This window comes from Eubalaena glacialis, chromosome 3, assembly GCF_028564815.1.
Source record: "Eubalaena glacialis isolate mEubGla1 chromosome 3, mEubGla1.1.hap2.+ XY, whole genome shotgun sequence".
In the NCBI taxonomy this organism is placed as follows: Eukaryota; Metazoa; Chordata; class Mammalia; order Artiodactyla; family Balaenidae; genus Eubalaena; species Eubalaena glacialis.
In genome coordinates, this window is record NC_083718.1 from 53,528,072 (window position 1) to 53,547,385 (window position 19,314).

Here is a 19,314-nt window from a genome sequence, read left to right on the forward strand (position 1 = left end):
TTCTACTTCCACCTCCAAGCCCAGACCCAACTCCAGATGGGTACATCCCATGACGTCCTCAGCATCTCGACTTGGACGCCCAAGACCAAACTCCTGATCCAGATGCAGATCCCAGCATCTGTTCCTCCAGTGACCTTCCCCATCTCAGAGAAGGGTAATTTCATTCTTCCAGTTGCTCAGGCCAGCAGCCTCGGACACCCGCATCTGATCTGTCAGCAAATCTCATTGGCACCACTAAAAATTATGCCAAGAACTGGACCACCCCTTGCCGTCTCCACCACTGCCTCCCCAGCTGAGGCCACCCTCTCCCCTTGCCCACAGCTCCCCTAAAGCATCCCCTGGCTGCAGCCCTTGCCCCACCGTCTATCCTCCACACAGTGACCCTGAGTCGGACCATCTCACTCCCTTGCTCAAAACCTTCCAGTGGCTCCCCTCTCACTCAGAGTAAAAGCCAAAGTCCCCTAACTGGCCTCTAAGATCCTGCACCATTCGGCCTGCTTCCTGGGCTCGGAGCTCTTTCCCCAGATATCTACATGGCTCACTCCTGCATTTTCTACAGGTCTCCCCTCAGATGTATCCTTCTCAGGGGGCAGTCCTTAACCACCTCCCCTGCACCCCACCCCAGCACTTCCTTTCCCTTCTCTAAAGCACTCATCTCCCATGGATGTACTGTGCATTTCGTTCGTTTATCGTATTGTCTTTTCCCCTCTCTAGAAGGCGAACTCCGTGACAGCAGGGCTGGATCTCTTTGGTTCACCAGTGGACCCAGCGCCTGGAGCAGTGCCTGGCCTGGGATATGTGTTCAGTGACTATTTGGTCATACGTAGTGAATGACCCACTGCTATGGTATGCATTAATGCACATTCCCCCATTTGTAGATGAGGAAACAAGTTCAGAGAGGTTAAGAAACGTGCCAGAGGCCTCACAGCCATAGACAGTGGAGCTGGGATTTGAACCCAATGTTCTTCCTTTCTCTGGGCCGTTGGGAGCAGTCAGTGGAAGCCAGCCCGGGCCCATGCCAGCCTCCCATGTGTGGGAGCTGCCACAGTGCGGTGCACTGTCCCGAGGAAACAAAATACCACACAACTTAATTTTATGCTTTAATTGCTTGGTGGTGATTTACTGCCGGCCATATATTTTTTTCCCAGTTGACACTTCCCTCCATGTATTTCTTTTATCTATCACCACACTTGACAGGTAAGTCGCTGATATTTACTGTTACTGTATGTACCAATATTTCCAACATATATCACCACCATAGCCATGTCACGGCACACAGAGTTCTGCCCCAGAACGGTCAGCCTTCTCCAGACATAGACGGGGGCCATATTTGGAGAAGGCCTGACACCGGAGAATGTTAGAGCCTTAGAGAATACGGACACAGCTCCCCCATACACATACTCACACACACTCACAAACTGCCCCTCAGGCTCTGCTTTTTGTTTTTAATATAATGTTTTTCTTTTCAATGAGCGTTCAATATTACTTTGAGATGAATACAACGGGAAAAGCTTTAGAACCAGTGACCTAGTCCAACCTCCTCATTTAACACAGAAGCAAACTGGGGAGGCCCAGAGAGGGTCAGGGGCTTGACCAAGATCACACAGCCCAGTTAGTGGCAGAAAAAGGTCTACAGCCCAACTCTCCCTTCCCCCAGCCATCCTTCCCCGCTTTCCCTGCTGGGGGGAGATTTGCTTCCCTAGAGGCAATGGGACGTGTAGGATCTGACCCTCTTCTACGAGAGTGCAGCCCAGCTCTCTTAATTTTTGTGAACATGCATTAAGCAGTCAGTATGCACCAGGGGATTTCACGTGAGCTATTTCATTGAAAGCGCACAACAGCCCTTATCGGTAGCTATTATTATTCCCTTTTCACAGATGGGACAGGCTGCCAGCTGGCCCAACAACATCGTCCCTCCTTCCCACTCCTCTCCTCTAGGCATCTAACCGGCTCTCCTTACTCCAGACTAATTCTTCTCTGCCAAGGTGTTAGCCCAGCTGTCACCAAATTACCCTGTGCAGAAGTGCCACCTAGGATGTTTGCTTAGAAGCAGAAAAGCCACCCCAGACTCCTGATTCTGGGCCCAGAACCCACACTTTTAACAAGCCCCACACGGATGACCCCAGTACAGCTGTGGCATGGACCATTCTCTGAGAAACCCTGCATAATGGACGCTCTTGGCCCCCTTGCAGCATCTGCAGCTTGCTTGTTGATTCTTGAGCCCTTCAAGACCTAAGGACTCATTCTCAACAGTGGTGCAGCAGACACTGGGACAGGCAGGCAGCAGCATGGACGTTCAGGGACAGAGGCCCCATCCCACCCCCTCCCACCATACCCCCGGCCAGCCCGCTGCATGGACCCATGATGCCCACCACAGGGTCCAAGGCTGGTCTGTGGCTTGTCCGAAAGTGGCGCTTCCAGGGGCACCAACAGACCCCAGGAGCCAGATCGACAAGTCAGAGACTGGCTCTCCCCGGACCTTCGTGTGACCTCGGCCAGAGAATCAGCAGGAAACGTGGGAGCCAGGCCACGGGTTCCTGAGCGCTGGGCTCGGGAGATTCAGGAGCCACGGGGGCAACGTGGCCAAAGATGGGCTGCAGCAGGAAGGCATAGACTGGCAGAGAGGGGATCGAGAGGGGAAGGACAGCCGATTAGAAAAGCTTCCAGCGGTGCAGAGGTGTGGTGACAGGGGCCCGAGAGAGGAGAGAGGCAGTGGGAATGGAAAGAGAGGGCCTTTTGGAGGTGGGACCCCGTGTCTTGGTACCTGAATGGCTGGGGGTGGGAAGTAAAGGAGGGAGGAGGTTGAGCCCCAGTGATTAAGAGAACGGGACTTGCTGCTGCCGGCTGGTGTGTTTTAAGCTGCCCCCATCTCCCATTCCCATGTCACCCCATCCCTCTTTGCCTGGGGACCATATTTCCACAGCCCAGATGCCATCTGACTCCCAGGCTGATTTGCAACTATTTGGTTCCAAACAGATTCTCCCAAGGCAGAAAGGTCTCCAGTATGCAGCTTCCAGAGATGTCAGGAGGCCTTCACCGAGAGCCTGGGCTCTGGGAGGGTGGGCAGGCACAGCTGAACGGGAGGCCTCCGGGGCAGGCAGACAGATAATCCGTGGACTCATCACCGCCTGATATACCGCCTCAGGTCCCAGGGGAAACTGCTCAGCTAAGTAATTGCTTCTGCCTTGATTACAGGCCTTTGCAAATGACTGTGGGCCTGGTCCCACCAGTGTTTGAATCTTACAAATGTCCGCACGCACAGCTACTATCTGGACCAACTGATCGTTACCTTAAGAGGTTTAATTTGCTTAGCGAGGGAATTAGACTATAAACTATTCGGAAATTATGGAAAGTCACACGTCAAAGAGACCCTCCCCTTGTGAGTTCTTCAAGCACATTTTGCTAGAGTGTGTGTGTGTGTGTGTGTGTGTGTGTGTGTGTGTATGTCCTAACAGGTGTGTGGTTATCAAAAATAACAGGTGGCTCAGCAAGAACCTGGCCCCAGATTGGACCACAACCAACCCCAGAACTGAAGTGGCCTCTTCCTGGGGCAACAGAGTACAAGCTAGCTAGAGGCGGCCACACAAGCACAGGCGGGACCCTCCTGCCAGAGCTGGGAACCCCGCTTTGGGAAGTGAAGGCTGAGGGCTGCGGTCACTGCCACAGAGCTCTGGACCACACAGGGAGGGATGGTCTCCTGTGGGGAAGACTCACGGCAGCTCCGCACACCGAGAGGTGGACGGTTGTTCCAATCCCCTGACCTGCCATTGCCACTGGATAGGCCCCACCTCCCTCCCCAGGACCCCTGTCTGGCCCAAGACCTTTTGTAGCCTCTGCCCCAGGACCCTCCTTTTCTCTTTTTTTTCTCCTCCCTACATAGATATGCTGTCATGGCCTTAATAGGAATAGCTACCAATAATGATGGCTACTGAACACTTCATTTTCCTCAGCCCTCATAGTAACTTTTGAAAAGTAGCCATTTTTATTCCCATCCCTTTTTCGAGATGGGAGAGTGAGGCTCAGAGAGGTCTAATGCCCCAAATTCACACTGAGCCTGGATTCAAACCCGGCGCCTGCTCCCTCTTCAACGTCCACCTCGGAGAGAGGTTTCTGGGCCCTTATCGGCCCATCAGGCCCATATTGCCCAATGTCCTGTGGGCGTCTGCCCAGCTGAGGGATGGAGGCCCTGGTCACCGGAGTGACTGGCCCAAGGTCACTAATGAAGACCTGGCCAGAGCCAGCAAAACTACCCTGCAGCCGGGCCAAACACAGAGCGAGCTGGAGCTGAAACAGGCTGTTCTGAACTGCGGGGATAAATCAGCAGCTCCCAGGCTCCCAAGGACGCCGCTTACCTGCCCTGGGCTGACAGCCAGGCTGACTGCCTGGAGACTGACTGGCTGGGGGAGGGGACACAGCTCCCCAATGACAACAGCACAGCAGCCCTCCATCCCGCTGGGTCCCCGCAGTGCCAGGCAGGTGAGGGCCTCAGGGTCAGGGATACACCCCCAGAGAAGCCTGAAGTTTTAGACAGGACCCCCCCAGAGTGGCAGTCACCCCAGAACGCCTCCGACTCTTCCCCACGGCCCCCTCTGGCAGGCAGATGCCAGCACACATACCTGGCAGCCAGGGCGTGGCTTGAAGCTCCCCAAAAGCCTGGAATGTTCTTAAAGGCTGTGCTTTACCTTAAAAATGTACACGGACTCTTGCCCTTTCTTTGATTCTATAGCTGTTTGTTTTCATATTATAATAATCACTGGTTTGTTTCTCAAGTCTTCATGTAAATTGGCATGGCATCTTTGTCCCCGGCCCACTGCCATGTACCCTCTCCACCTGCCAGGCTACCCCCGCCTCCATCTGAGGAGTTCTAGGCCTTTAAAAGTCATCTCAGTGGGAAGGTCTCAAAGCTGGAGGGAACAGTGGGCAGGAGAGGTCAGCTCAGGCCCAGCCTGAGGGAGAACTCTCACAGCTAGTCCTCCAAGGCCGCAGGTCAGGTGAACACATCCAGGGCCAGAAACCCAGAGATACAGCACCTAGCATGAAGCACCCAGCAGTGCTAGACACAGTTTACATACTATCTTCTTCCCATTTCATAGCAACTCTGTGGGTTAGAATGTCACCTCTTAACAGATAAGGGAATGAGGTTTTCAGGAAGGCCTAGTCACTTGTTTGCTGACAAACAGCCGGTAAAACACAGGACAGGAATTCAATCAAGCTCCGTTTGGGTTCACCAGACCACTCTACTGATAAAATAACTCCCCTTTGCGAAATGCTACTGTGTACCAGGTCTTCTAAAGCAGCCACCATTAGCGTTCCCATTTTTCCTGCAGAGGACATTGGAGCTCAGAGATGTTAAGGAACTTGCCTAAGGACCCCAGCACTTGAACCAGTTACTGGAGCGGAAAACCTGTTTTCACCACGCCTCAGAGTAAGGGAGCTGCCAGGCTCATCCCAGGACCAAGTCAGTGATGAAAAGGGGGACCGGGAAGCCCAAATCCCAGACCCCTGCTCTCCCCAGGCTCTAGTCCTTTTGCAAGGAGCCAGGGATCCTGCACATGCTGGATGCGCAGTCCAGAAAAGACCTGCTCAGCAAATGCAACCCAAGGAGTTGTTGGCTCCCTGGCTTGCGATTCAAATTGTAATAATCTTAGAAGCACGCTGTATTAGTCAACTAAGCCTCTTCTCTCAGGCCCCAGAATGTTATTTCCTTTGGAGAAGGGGAGCCAAGGACCCAAGAGTCAAAACAACAGCAAAAATCAGCCAATGTTACTGAGCAAGACAGAGTTTAACAGCCCCCGCCCTTCAAACAACAAAACAACCACAGAGTACAACCTTCCGACAATACTTCTTTCTGCCTGTGCACACACCAACATCGCCCTCTGCTGCCAGTCACCAGTACGACCATGTCTCACAGGCTGGAAGCTAGTGCGAGCCAACCTCCAGCTTTCCTCTCTGTCCTCCCCCCACTTCTGGGGTATTACACACCTCCAGCGGGGCACTCCTCACATTACAGTCTTGAGTCACAAAGCTTCACACAGAATAAAAGATGCCCCTGGAATTGTGCAAAGCAGTGGCCCTGCCCCTTGTTATAGGCAAAGGGATTTAAAATATTGATCCTGGAACTTAGAACCACACTGTTGATCGGTGAGGTCAATGAATCCTGCCCTCTGCCTCCGAGCCGGGCTTTAGGGCAGATATCATAAAAGGACACTGCTTTTTCTTTTTTTCTTTTTCTCTTTTATTTCAAGGAGCATAGAGAAGATGCCTCTGACCAGGCATCTTCCAAGTGCCACAGGCACAAGTGACGGGCAAATTCAAGTGCATGGCCCCTGCTGGCCCTCTCTTGAGGCTACCGGTGGTGACACCTGCAGCCTGGTGTGAGACGAGGGAGGGACCTGGGCTGCCTGGGACTGCCCTCCCCTCCTGCCCCGACTCTTGTTCTCTCTGCTCGCAGTGTCCCGCTGCACATGTGCCATCTGAAAGCAGGTGCCTGGTGACCTTTAATGAGCTGTAATGAGGAGCAGACCCACCCATTCTGTGACCAGATCACAGCCGGAGCCCCAAGTGGGCAGCAGGTCCCAAGACCCCTGTGGATGGGAGGTGAGCCCACTCTGACCGTAGACAATTCTCCCTCCCTGTCCTCACCGAGGGCTGTGACTTGCTATACCAAACTGTACTGCAGATGTGCCTTCCTGTACCAAACAGCCATGGTCCCCAAAAGCTGGTGAGGCCTGACTGCCTGTAAATCCATGTGGCCTCCCTAGGGCTTCAGAGGTGCCCGATCTTCGTGTCTGATTGCCCCTCCATTGGCGGTGGGGAGAATCACTTCAGTTTTAAATTTCTCTCCACCCAGCAGCCCCAACACAGAGTTAATGACCTGGTTTCAGCACTGAATATGCGGCCAGCTCCCCTGCTTTACAAGAGGATCCAGTCCTGAGAGTGGGCCACTTTAGGAAGCAGAGCAGTCCTGTGAAAGGAGAAGAACTGGGGTTAAATAACGGAGGCATCCTGGGCCTCTGTGACTCGCAGGATGCCAAGTCGGGTACGGAAGAAACTGGTCCCCACAGCGCGTTATGAATTCACTATGTAATCTACTCTCTGTTGCATCAAACCCAGCGATGGCCTGTGGGCAAGGCTTGGGGCCAGGTGGGTGGGGAAGACAGAAAAATGAGTGACTAATAAGCCTTTCCTCAAACCAACGGGGAAGATCAAGCAGGTGCGTGAGAAATGAGCAAAGCAAGCAGCTCGTGCTGAGTCATCGGGAGGGACAAGGGGCAAGGTGGCCAGGCCACTGAGGAGCTGGACTCACCATCATGGAAGGATGGGGAGACCTTGAGAGGGTGGACCTCATCCCTGGACGATGAAATAGCTGCGAAATGGGGCATCTTGCTGGGGGCATGGGGTACCCAAGGAAAGCAGTGAGCTGGATGGGAGGCTGGGCACAGGGTGGAAGGCTCTGGCGGCACAGTGCTTCTGGGATATTCTGTAGGCGGAGGGGGCCCTGCCGAAGGAGCTGGGGTCGGGGTGTCAGGAGCTGAGCTGTGAGCGGGGACACTGGTCTGGTGGGGAGGTGTGTGGGCAGCAAGAGGGGGGGAGATGAGTAGGGACATTACTGATAAGCAAGGCCATGGAGACAGGGGACCAGGGCAACGGCCTGGGTGAGTAATTGTCACTTTTATTTCTGGTCTTGGGCTAACGGCTCATAGGCCTGTGCTAATCCCTCCTTAGCCCGTACCCTGGGCTCCTCCCGGGTCTAGAGCGACCCTCTTTCCTTACCACTACTTCTCCCAAACCCAAACCTACACTTCAGCCGCTGCCACCTCCCTTTCCCACACCCGGAGGCAGCCAGTTGAGGTCCAAACATCAGATAGGGCCCTAGGGCAAGGCCGGGGCTCGAAGGAGCTTCTCTGGTGACAGAGCCCTAGGTCTGTGGTCCTGACAGGCCTTGCCTGAACCCCAGCCAGAATTCCAACCCAGGGACATCTCAGCACCTATCCCGTCCCCAGATGGGCAAGAAGGCAACGTGGCCTCTTGCTCGTCCCTGGAGCTCACCGAGGATTTCCAAATAGGAGGAGATGCGCTGGCCCTGGAAGCAGGGACAGCTTAGCAAACCCTGACGGCCAGGCCCACCGGCCTACTTCCTCCTGCCCTCCCCCCCCACACACACACGATGACACTCGTCCCACCCAGGGGCCCATAAGAGCTGCCATGGTGCTTGGCCACGGCATCCATGAGAGAGGAAGGTAGAGGCAAACGTGTTGCTGAGAAAGGATGTGGGTAGAGGGGATGGAACCGCATAAATGCCAAAATAAAGGCAACAAGGCGAGGGTCAGAGGTGGGGAGAGCAAAAGGAAGATTGGGAGAAAGGGGAACAGCCCACAAAAAAGACTTAGAGGAAGAAGCAGAGGCCCATCCCTCAACTGGAACCATCAAGGATTCATTGGGTGTGCCTGTGCTAGCTACTGCCCCACCCTCAGGGAGCTCGAGCACAGACATGCACACACACACACAGATGTGCCCCCCACACACACACACATGCTCCCAAGGAGGGAGCAGTGCTTATTTGACCAAAGTGTGATGGTGACAATGAGTGCTACCCTCTGAACACAAGCCATGGAGGCAGCCCCTGTGGTTACCAAGATCATCTTTAAAGTGCTTTTCAACTCATATTGGACTAACCAAATTTGAGAATCCTCAGAAATTCAAATCACTTATTCCGCGCAGTTAAACCTTGGGGAGGATTTGTGAGAAATCATGTTCTGTATCAGGACTGGCACTTCTCCCTATTTCTCTTCCCTGTCTCCAGAAAACACATCCTCTGAAGGATGCACACCATCTCTCCGGGGCTTGTTCATTTGTGCCCAGTGTGTCCCGGTGCTGGCGAGCCTTCCGGCAGTCCCACCACACTCCACACACCCCATGGGCCACCCACACTGGGCTCTGTGTTGCTGACAGACACCCCCAACCTCCTGCTCTTGGCTTTGCTGTTACCAGCTGGCCCACGTCATTTGAGGCATCAGCCTAAGTGCCTCAGGTAATAAATTCTTGGAGAGAAGTCTAAACGCCAGACTAAACGCCATGGAAAATAAATTCTAGGAGATCCCCTCACTTTGACCTAAAGTTCCAACATGATTTTTTTCTGATGGACCCAACCCCAGAATGAAAAATCAAGGGCAGTCTTAAGAGCTAATACTCATGTATCAGGCAAGTATTCTAAGGAATTTACACATGTTGACTCATTCAAAACTAACAACCCTATTATTATCAGCCCCATTTTACAGATAAGCAAACTGAGACAGAGAAGTTAAATAACTTGCCCAAGAACACACTGCTAATAAGTGAGTTCAAACCCAGGCAGGGTCTGGGCTCTAAACCGTCACACAAAACTGTCTCTTTGTCATATTTCCATTGAAGTTGATGACACTGTCTGAGCCTGGCTCAACCCCTACCAGGAGCAACTCTTCTCTGAGACCCTAGGAGCGACCATAGAGATGCCTCTAGATTTGGGGCACAAAATTCAAAGTATCACTCTGAAAGCCACAGGAATGATACAGCCAAGTGCCCTGAGGCACCAACTCACCAAGACAGAAAGAGCAACTCCTTCTAGGATTTGCAGGGATCCTTTGTCAGCCACCCTGGAGAAGTCTGGCTCTTGCCTCCTGCTGGCTCCCCACCCATGGCCCTTGCAGAGCTCAAGTGAGGCCGAGATTCTGGGCCTCAGGGGGTGATGGGGTCGGTGATCAAAAGGGGGTCCTCAAGGAGGAACAGCCTCTCAGCACCAGGATTCACCCACCCCACCCAGGGTGGACCCCCGCCCTCCCCACCCTGCCTTACTGAGAGCTTCCCCCTCACCGCATGGGGGAGGCAGTTAGATCAGGGCAAGGAGAGCAAGGTGCACCCCCCAGCTCTGACTTACTTGAAGAAGTCTTCCTTGCAGTAGACGATCCCGGCCCTGGAGAAGCACCTGTCAGCCAGCTGCATCTGGCAGTCTGCACACTTGAGGCAGGAGCTGTGCCAGTGTCTGTCCAGGACCTTCAGGATGAACTTGTCCAGGATATGCTGGTTGCAGCCAGCACACTGGGGGATCTCTGTGGAGAGAGGAGAGAGAGGCAGTGTAAGACTTCTGTACAGCACCACTAACCAGGTGCTGTTTGGATGCCTTCTCATTCTGCTTGTTTTGGGAAAGGACATAAGCCAAACCCCCAGGGCTGCCACAAAGAGTTGTACAGGTTGTACACTGCACAAAGGTGCCTGGTCAAAGGAGTAGGTTGGGACTGAAATCCAATCCCTGCTTTGCTGGCCTAGCTTTGGGTGGCTTTGACCCAAAGCGGTTGCCTGTTTCTAAGAGCACCACAAGGCTAGCAGCACCAGCTAACTCCACTTTTGCCAGCTGCAATTCCACAGCCAATGGCCAGGAAGACCCAACAACATTCACCTTTATTTCTATGACATTTTCACTACTGGGTAGAATCTGTGCTAAAAACCTCAGCCTCTAAAGTATGCCCTGCCTAAGCATGGACTGAGAGGCCATCTGGCATAAAATGCAAATGATATGTTGGGGGTGGGTAGTGACCAAAGTCCATGCCTGAAGGTATTCCTGGAGAGAGAATCTCAGTACTTTTTTTTTGTATTTTATTTTATTTATTTTTTTATATAGCAGGTTCTTATTAGTCATCCATTTTATACACATCAGTGTATGCATGTCAATCCCAATCTCCCAATTCATCCCACCACTACCCCCACCCCACCGCCCCTTTCCCCGCTTGGTGTCCATACGTTTGTTCTCTACATCTGTGTCTCAATTTCTGCCCTGCAAACCGGTTCCTCTGTACCATTTCTCTAGTTCCACATATATGCGTTAATATACGATATTTGTTCTTCTCTTTCTGATTTACTTCACTCTGTATGACAGTCTCTAGATCCATCCACGTCTCTACAAATGACCCAATTTCGTTCCTTTTTATGGCTGAGTAATATTCCATTGTATATATGTACCACATCTTCTTTATCCATTCATCTGCTGATGGGCATTTAGGTTGCTTCCATGACCTGGCTATTGTAAATAGTGCTACAATGAACATTGGGGTGCATGTGTCTTTTTGAATTATGGTTTTCTCTGGGTATATGCCCAGTAGTGGGATTGCTGTGTCATATGGTAATTCTATTTTTAGTTTTTTAAGGAACCTCCATACTGTTCTCCATAGTGGCTGTATCAATTTACATTCCCACCAACAGTGCAAGAGGGTTCCCTTTTCTCCACACCCTCTCCAGCATTTGTTGTTTGTAGATTTTCTGACGATGCCCATTCTAACTGGTGTGAGGTGATACCTCATTGTAGTTTTGATTTGCATTTCTCTAATAATTAGTGATGTTGAGCAGCTTTTCAAGTGTTTCTTGGCCATCTGTATGTCTTCTTTGGAGAAATGTCTATTTAGGTCTTCTGCCCATTTTTGGATTTGGTTGTTTGTTTTTTTAATATTGAGCTGCATGAGCTGTTTATATATTTGGGAGATTAATCCTTTGTCCATTGGAGAATCTCAGTATTTTGAGAGAGTCTCCTGAGAGAGAATCTCAGCATTTTAATGAAATGCAAAAGATACCATCGATTAACTCGATCAACATACCCAACTAATATGCCTTCATGTACTGCAGACAGGAAAACTAGAAACTGCTTTTCCAGATTCCCTTGCAGCTTGGAATCCAAAAGTGATTTAGAGTCTGCCAATCAGATGAACTTAGAAGAGACCTGAATTCAGAACCGAGTTGAATGGAGCCTGCCAAGAGGCAGGCTCCCACTATGCTGGTGTGGATCATGGCAGAGGCTACAGGGTTCTCTGGCTTTAATGTCCTGAGCAATCATGGCAGAAGCAACAACATTCTGGGGGCTGGGAGTTATTCCCAGCAGCTTGGCCCAGAACTCACTCCACTGTGTTAAAAGTCATCTACTACATACCTGGTAATTGATCACTCTCCACTTAAATAGTGAAAATGGATTCTGTTGTCTGCAACTGAACCTGAACCACTACCGCACCCTGTTCCTGTGCTGGGTGACTTCCTATCCAAGGTCTGTTTCTCTGCCATCCCATCTCTACCAAGGGATTGCTCAGGGGGTTGATAGTATTTTGAGTCACTGAATTAGTTTCAAAATGGTCAGGCTTTCACAGCTGGATGAACAAATAGTGCTAGCATCTCTAGCCATTTTCCCTGGTCCTTTTCCTCAAAAAAGGGAAGGTAACAAATGTTAAGAACAGAAACATAAAAGTGCAAGCATTTGGCCTCCTATGGTAGCCTCGTGATATAGCATGTCATGAGACTGGTAACCCTGGGTTTTCTCACCTCTATTATAAATAGCATTTTTGCTAATTGTTTTTTTTACACACCGTCTTTCCCATCAGAAGGTGAGATCCTCAAGGAGCAGGAACAGCATTTCTTTCTCAGTTTTGTATCATCCGTGCCTAGCACAATGTCTGGCACACAAGAGTAACTCCACAGATATTTTTCACCAAATAAATTACCGATCAAATCCTCTCTAAGAAGCTCACTTGAAACAGTTCTTCACTAGTTTTTCCTGCACACCCCAAAATGTCAACAAAAGTAGTAAAACCAAATCTCTCGTGAGATTTCGTGAATCTAGTGTTTCTTGATTCATATCAAGTTTGTTGGTTGTGATATAATTTTAAAGTGTTGAAATAGGGAATTAGTCTCAAAGCATTAGGGGGGAAATTTAAGCACATCTAAACCTATGTAGAGAGAAAGCTTTCTCAAGTATTAAGTCATCTGTATCTAAAACTTATAGACACACTGTTGGGACATTCACTAACTGCCATCATTAGCCCTGTACACACAATTGTCTATCTTGGACCCAATTAAACCCCAGCACAGCTTGTTCCCTTCATGGTCTTGGCAGCCACCACCATTTGCCCGAAAGTCATACTCACTAGATTCCTTGCCCTTTGACCTGATTCTCAGACCAAAATGCCCCATGAAAACTACCAGATACGTGTAGCCCTGGACACTTGGTACCTGTCCCAGTTCAGATGGGATTTTCTTTTTATCCCAAAACATTTCCTCCTTGACAAAGAAATTGTTCAACCAATAAGTACTTACCAGGGAGTCCCAGAAAAGTGCTAAACACATGACAGCTACACGAATTTCCATCAAATAAGAAGGGCTAGGTAGGACACAGATGAAGACCACGGATTCTGAAGCCAGACTGCCTAATTTTGTATCCTGGTTCTGCTTTCTAAGATTGAACAAATTACTTTGCCTCTCTCTGCCTCAGTTTTCTCACCTGTAAAAGTGGGGTGATGATAACAATAGTACCTGGTAGAACTGTTGTAAAGGTAAATGAATCAATATACGTAGGAGAGGACTTGGTATACGGTAGGTGCTCAGTAAAGGTTTGCTATTATTAGGAGATAAGACAACTGCAGTAACCAGGTGCTCGAAGTGGTGCCGCTGGACTGAGAGTAAGGAAAGTTAGGGGCCCACGATCCTGGGCTTGACCTCATTGAACTCCCACCGAGAATCCCCGCATAGATGTCAAGACCCCCCTGCGGAGGTTCAGAGAGGGCCCACATCACACAGCAGCTATGCCGTGGTTTGGGGGGGGCGTGCCTGGCACCTCCAGGCAGGTGTCCGTTCAACCACACGCCTGCCTCTCTCCAGGGACCATCAGGGACTGACATCCCTGGAGCGGCCAGGGAGGGTTCCGAGAGCAGGGCCCTTACCAGCTGGGAGGTCGGGAAAGAAGAGGTGAGACTATAGGGAGTGAGGGGAGGATAAGCTGGAGCTCCTGTGGTATAAGTCCAGCCTGGGCAAGCGGTGCAGACAACACAGGTAAACCCGGCCATTAAGCGGGAAAGGGTGTGCATCTCCCCTGCAGGAATTCGCGTTCGGAGCTGTGGCAGCTGCGGAGCCAGGGGCTTGAGGAAGGGGGTGTGGAGGAAGATTGTTCAGGCATCTTTACGAAAAGGAGGGGAAGGAAGCCCTAACGAGAAGCCCTCCGGCTCAGGGAAGAGATGTGCCGACGGGCGGGTGCCGAGCTGCAGGAACCTTTGCCCTCGGAGCCGAGAGTGCCCGGCCCGACCTGTGTGTCGCCGTGGACCATAGGCCCCGGGGACACGGCCCGCTAGGGATGTCTTTGTCCCAGGAGCCAGGCAGCCGGCCAGCGGAGGCAAATTAACCCCTGGAGAGCCCGACGGGTGGGGGTTGGGGTCTGGGGACGACCCTCAGGGCGCGAGCCCGCTCCTTCCCCGCACCGCGCCCTCCCCCCGGGCCAGAGGGCCGCCAATTCCCACCTAATTGTTGTTTGGCCTCCGAGGAAAGCGGTTATATTTCTCCTCCTGGCCACAAATGCATGGGGATGAGGGTGAGGATGCATGCCCGTAAAATTTATTTCAAGCAAGGTATCTACCGGGAGCCTTAATATGATGAGTATTCAAGAGAGAATACATTAAGGCTAATGTATGCGGGGAGGGCGGGCAGGGGAGTTTTAGAGGCTTGGAAGCTGAGGCAACATCATATTTAGGAACAACACTAAAAGCAGCAGACAGCCATTTCTTTCGACCTCCAGCTTGCAGGGGATGCGTCTGGCAGGGACAGGCCGGGCTGCCCAAACTAGGGGTTCTCAGGGAGAGGCCTTGGGACCCAACTGGGGGTCCTTGAGTCTGGCAAAAATGTAAGGGACACACTAAGGGTGCTTTTTAAGTTAAAAGAAAACAAAACCTTTCCCACTGTATTCCACTGTAGACTTTGAGAGAGAGAGCATTTTTTAAAACAGAGATAATGTAGAAATGGTTTAAGAGACCCACAATATACTTATAATAATAGTAAAAACAGGCAACAAGAGCCTGTTATAAACTGTGCCAGGTCCTAAATGTATGTTTCCTCAATCCGCACAACTTGGTGAGGGAGGTGCTATTATCCCCAATTTACAGATGAGGAAACTGAGCCTGGGGGAGATCAAGCAAAGTGTCCAAGGTCCCACAACGGGGGAACCAGGATTTCAACTGGGCCTGTGTGCGAGATGGGCTCACCCAACCCCAGAGCTGGATGGTCTGAGACATCACCTCACCTGGCTGGTTCTACCCTGTCACTTTATGGAGGGGAAATGGAGGTGGAGGGATAGTCTCAAAGGTGCTCTGTGTGCAGTGACAGGAGTAGATGAGCCACTGGCCTCCGGTGCTCCCCAACAATTAGGCAAATGGAAATGTCTGAGGGCAGATTTCCATCCTTTGGACAGAGTATGCATGTGTTGTAGGGGACAGACACCTAATGCCCAAGGAGGGCTGGGAGTGGGAACCCCTGTCCGGCTGATCCCCTCCACCCAGCTGCAAAGTGCCAGCTTGTTGATGGCATCTGTCAAGTTCAGATTCATCCCTGCCTGTGAAGGGGTGGGGACCTGTGAACTCAAACCCCACACTTTAGGAGACAGTGCTCCATGCAATTATTTAGATGAAATAAATGTGTGAAATATGAGCGAGCTAGAAAATTTTAAAGAGCAAAAAAACAAATTTTTTAACCTACAATAAATTATGATTTTTAAAATAATTTGGAGAGTCTGAACAGGACAGAAGTTATATAGGTTTCCTACGAGAAATAAAGTCGTAACAAAAATTTCCAAGGAGTTTTTTTGAGAGGATTTCCAAATCCCTAGTAAACTCAACTTATTCATGCAGTATTTGATATCACGAAATTTTACTTTAAAAACTGGACTTTAAGCAGATCCTTGCCGTCACTAAGACAGAATTTGATCTATAAACTCAGTTCCTGATCCGAGGAGTCATTTCATTTAAAATGAAAATTTTTATCTTATCTGCAGGAAAGTGTTCTGTGGTGATGCTCTCTGCTGGGGCTCTGCAGAGGGTATACCCAGGCATGAAAAGACAGCAACATCGCTGGAACAGACAAGGAATCTGTGGAGATGCTGGACCACACAGTACAATACACTCCCATCTGCAGGGCCATCCACCAGCGCCCAGGAGAGACACGGCCCAAGGCACAGACCTAAGCCCACAGGGAGAACAGCTGTGTGTACACAGCTATCCAAGCAGACACCATCACACACACTCACACAGACACATACACAAGTCAGATGTACACACATTCACACATACTTACAATATACGCAAAGACACAACACAGACATACTCACATATACACTCAGACACATAGAGGAAAACACAATCACAAATAAAGATACACTGAGACATACACATACATAGACAAAGGCACCCACACATACCACATTCACTTAGACACAAACGCACCTGCACATATTTATATATACTGAGACATGCATATTTAGCACACACACATACTCATATGTACACACACATATACCACAGATACTAACACACACTCACACATGCACACAAACACATGCACACACATATTCTGATACAAGGGCTAAGGCATTGTGATTCCAGGAAAAAGCCAATTCTTCTGAAGTCAAGCTGTGTCTATGGAAAGGAAGCCATCTCTGAAATGAGGGAGCTGTCCAACTCTGGAGCAGTGGGGAGAGTGGGCAGTGAGTGAAATAGAAAACTAGGGGGAACTAGAAAATTTTGCTCAAAGACCTTTTTGGAAAACTATTGAGGGAATTTGAAAGTTTTCAGTTCTGTTAAGAGTTTAGATCTTCAAATTTTTAGGTCCGCCAAATCATTTACAATAAATCCCAGGCCAGATTCTGAGATTCTGATTCTACCATGTATGTGATTTTGGACAAATTGCTTAACCTCTTCGAGCCTCAATTTTCTTATCTGTAAAATGGAGATAATAACACCAGTCTCTGGGGTTGTGGTGTTGTGTGATCACATCAGTTAATGAGTATAAAACCCTTAGCCCCATAATACCTTTGTCCAAGCTCAATGGCCAGCTCCCTTCTCCCTTTTCATGACCAGCCACCAACAAGATGGATTTATATATTTAAAGTGTATCAAAATTATTTCATGCTTCTTTATTTCCCAATATAATTTTCCCCACCGCCCCCTCCAAAACACTCAAAACTCTCCTCCACACCCCTAGTTCTAAAGCATCTGGAAAATGTACAACCCTTTCTAATCAACATTATCCCAGAGTATGAACAGCAGATAATGCAACATTACAAGATTCAGTCTTTTTGGAATAAAGAAATCTGTCAGATTCTTTCTTCCATAGAATGAGGGCAAATTTGCCAGACCTTGGTCCCCTCCCCACATGTGAATGGTGAGAGTGGGGCGGTTAGGACCACCAATTGCCTGACCTCACTTCACTTTTGCTGTAATGTATTCAGGTAAGAAAGGATTGAGTTCATATTAACATTTGAGGCTTCTAGTATTTTTCTTAGAGACATCTAAATGCCCAATGGTGAAGAGACTATTTCTTATTTGATATGAAATAACTAAAAACCCTTTGCCTCTAGCCATAACCTACTTCTTCATCAAGGAAGCTTATAAAACACACAACGTGATGCCCAGCCCTCAAATCACCTGAGTGCCGTAGTGGAGGTACAAGGGGCTTGTTTTTCAGAGTGGCCCATCAAACAATGGACTCTGTTTTAAATCCCCAAATTCCTCCGTTAGTGAAGTTTCAGAAAGCTGGGAAGTGGAAGAGATCAAAGGTCTGATGTGGTCTGTGGTAGATCAAATTGCCCTCAGCCCTCTGGTGATATAGAATAAGTATTGTGCATTTTTATTCCCCACTCAACGTTTCTTCATTTCCAAGAAACTGCTCTCAAGGAACCAGGGGCCACCATGAAACATTTCAGAAATGGTTTGTGTTTGTTTGATCGATTTTAATTCTTTGAAAAAGTGTGTTTTCTGTCTCTTTGGTCACAGAAGATGAACAACGTGAGGAAAAACATTTTTTTCCACTGAAGAGACTAAAACTAGAACCAACATACTTGACGATGACTTCTAAAATGTATTTAAAGAAAGTGCACCTTTCTGGGAAAATGGTTTAGAATTTCAGATATTTCCATTGGACTTATAATGCTAGTGAATACTTCAATATTTTAAAGACAGGTATTCTGTACTGGTAGGAATAGTGTTCAGAACAGATTAATATTTTGTAAAATTTGGACTTTGAGGGGCCGCTTTGGAATCCTGCAAGACATTGCTTTTTCACTACCTTTTGGACAAATAGAGTTCTTCTTTTTGTTTCACAAACAATTTGGCTTGACAGCCTAATGCCCAGGAAAAGGTTTTCCTTGCTTCTTTCTGAATAGGGAGCTGGTCCAGGGGAGATGCTTCCAGGGTTCCCCATTTGCAGACCCCACAATGCTCCCTATTGGCTTGGCCATCCTCTTAAGACACCCAGGAGCATTCCAGCCCGCGGAGGGTGACTCCATCTGCAAAACGGAACCATGATCTTGCGCTTTAAGTTTACCAGCACTTTGAACTTTGTCAAGTACTTGCAAATCTGCAAGCTCATTTACTCCTCCTAGAGATCCTGAGAAAAGTGAACCTCTAATCTACATTTAAAAGGGTTTCCCTAAGGGTACACAGTTGGGGGCCAAACTAGGGCTGGAACCCTCTTTTTCTCTGGGATAGATTCTGGGGCTGACTGAAGACCAAGCCTTCCAACTGTGCTCACCAAAGCCACCTCTGTCTGGTGGGTTTCATCCCAAATCCTTTTGCTGGTAAGTAGTTTTTTTGAACTCTGTCTTAAATAACATTTGGCCAATGTATGTTTCCAAAAATACATAATTTTATTTATTTGTTAAGGTGTTTTTTACTGACTACAAAAAAAGCCAAATGGGGCTTTAAGGAAACACACATATAATTGAAATATTATGCAAATGTTTTTCTTGGAATTCTCCAGTCCTTCCCCACATAGAAGGGGGAGAAAAATTAATGGCAGACAATGCTGCTCTGTTACCTAAGGTTCTCTGAGTAAGAAGGAAGATGGTTTTGAAAAGGCGAGTTGGGAAAATAATCTCAGCGGGGGCTTATTGATTTCGTCTGGGAATGACTAATTCTAAAGTGTGTCAACATAAGGCCACAGGACATATCAAGTATGATACCAGGCCTGCCTAAACTCATACCTAAGTTCTGGAATATCCAAATCTAAGGATTATAACAGAGGTACAGTTAAATTAAATTAATTAAAAGTTCTGTTATTCAATACATATTTTAAAAATAAAACTTTCCAAATCAAAGTCACTGCCATCACCATTGACAATAAAATCCTGTTTTCTGGTCACAACTCCCCTTTTAAATCACCTGATAACTGTGACTGAAGGAACAGAGGACTGAGACCAAGGATGCAGTTTATATGACAAATCATAACTAGATGTGTCTGGTTTTTTCCCCCTCCTGGCTCTTTATTTGCTAT

The 19,314-nt window shown here is 49.0% G+C and overlaps 1 protein-coding gene across 1 annotated transcript in view; it reads right to left on the reverse strand.

Annotated features, from left to right (window-relative positions):
* Positions 1 to 19,314, reverse strand: part of LHX4 (LIM homeobox 4) — a 43,299-nt gene that overhangs the window by 15,357 nt on the left and 8,628 nt on the right. Inside the window, exon 2 of the mRNA XM_061185661.1 lies at positions 9,914 to 10,085. Coding sequence (XP_061041644.1) covers positions 9,914 to 10,085 — 172 coding nt within the window. The remainder of the gene's footprint in view (positions 1 to 9,913; positions 10,086 to 19,314) is intronic.